At 44.9% G+C, this 1,711-nt stretch overlaps 1 protein-coding gene across 1 annotated transcript in view; it reads left to right on the forward strand.

Annotated features, from left to right (window-relative positions):
* Positions 1 to 730: 730 nt before the first annotated feature.
* The window catches only part of TPBGL (trophoblast glycoprotein-like), a 9,293-nt gene continuing 8,312 nt past the window's right edge, over positions 731 to 1,711 (forward strand). Inside the window, exon 1 of the mRNA XM_006885741.1 lies at positions 731 to 736. Within this exon, the coding sequence (XP_006885803.1) occupies positions 731 to 736 (6 nt within the window). The remainder of the gene's footprint in view (positions 737 to 1,711) is intronic.

Genomic DNA, 1,711 nt, shown 5'->3' on the forward strand with positions numbered 1-1,711 from the left:
AGCAGGGAAGGAGATGAGCAGGAAACCTGAGCAGCTGTCAGGCTCAGGTCTCAGTCAGCTGTGCAACCTTGGGGAAGCACTTACCCTTCCTGGGAATCTGTCTACGGTGTGCAGAGAGGAGATCCTCCCCAAGCTTGCCTCAAAGAGGTGGGAGGGTGAAACCAGAGAATTTTAAATCGTTATTTTAGTCATTATATATTCCCAAGTACCATCTCTGTGTGCTCACCATGAGCTGTGTGCTGATGACATAGGAAATCAGACCCATCTGAGCCCCAGTTGCTGAAAGTCGGGGGGTGGGGCTAAGAAGAGCCCTAGTCCTCTCCCTGATAAGTGAGGAAATTCTTTGATAAGAGAAGAAAATTATTACAATTTCCTGGAGGTGGTGTACCTTAAGCTGAACCAAAGGGCAGTAGACTGAATGGAAGAAGCAGAGTCCAGTGGAGAAGCAAGCCTGGGAAGGGGAAACCATCCAAGCCAAGATACTTCATAGGATGCGTCAGAGAATAAACACAGCCTCAGACTCATTTGGGTATGCCTTTATTGAACACTTACTGCATACTATCAAGAACCTAAGACAGACTGGAATGTTCTTCCAAAGCTCACTGGCCTGGTTCCAGAGAAAAGTGCAGAGGAAAGGACAGCTATACAACAAGGGGAGAGAAGGAAGCCGACTGGGTAGAGGCCGCAAACAGAGATAAGAAGACAGAAACTCATTTTAGTAGGATCCACCATGAAGGTACTGTGATGAGGGGAGAAGATGGGTCCCAGGAAAGACAATGGCTTGATCAAGGTCACAGAGTGAAAGCACAGCTGGGTTGGTGACAAGCCCTCAGACTCACAAAAGTGATAAGACTTCTGTGCCAAAACATTTTGCATTCACTTTCTATTACAACAGCCCCAAGAGGCCCATAGAACCACAATTTGGAAACTGAACCTCTTTACAGGGGAGAATATTGACAGCCTCAGGAGAGAATGAGGGGGCATGAGGTCACAACAGACCAATCCTGTCATTTGTTCCTGGCCCCAGGATGAGATTTTCCTGTAGCACTGGACCTTCTCAAAGGCAGTCCACCTTGGACACAGTTCTGGGATAGGATCCTGGGGACAACCACTAGGTGTGGAGCAAGTCCTTGGCTCTCTGGCCTCAGTTTTCTTGTGCATGTGCTCCTGTTGCTAGGTGCTGTCAAGTTAGTTTCAAAGAAACAAAGCCAGTTTTCAGAACTTTTGCTATGCTTCAGCCCATTCAGCCACTGAGTCAATCAAGCATATTGAGGGTTCTCTTCTCTTTCACTAACCCTCTACTTTATTGAGGTATGATGTCCTCCATGTACTGTTATCCCTTTGGATAACAAGTCCAAAATACTAAGTCTTGCCATCATCACATCTAAGGCGCCTTCTGGTTGTACGTATCACAAGACAGATTTTTATCATTCCAGAAATCCATGGTATATTTCATATTCTTTAAAGGCATCAATTGTGCTTTATTGTTGTTACATACTATCAGTCAGAACGGACTCATTGCTCACTCTCCATCAGGTTTTCAGAGGCAGTAAGTAGTATGGGAGGATACTGCCCATCTTTCTCCTGAGAGGTGGATTCCAACCATGTACCTTTGGGTCGTAAGCACAACTCTTTTTTTTTTTTCATTTAGGTTGTTTATTTTTCATTTCAATGAATATCTACACAGATTTTGGAATTCCATTCATTCATT

Source organism: Elephantulus edwardii, unplaced genomic scaffold (assembly GCF_000299155.1).
Source record: "Elephantulus edwardii isolate Elephantulus edwardi_28Jun2011 unplaced genomic scaffold, EleEdw1.0 scaffold00044, whole genome shotgun sequence".
In the NCBI taxonomy this organism is placed as follows: domain Eukaryota; kingdom Metazoa; phylum Chordata; class Mammalia; order Macroscelidea; family Macroscelididae; genus Elephantulus; species Elephantulus edwardii.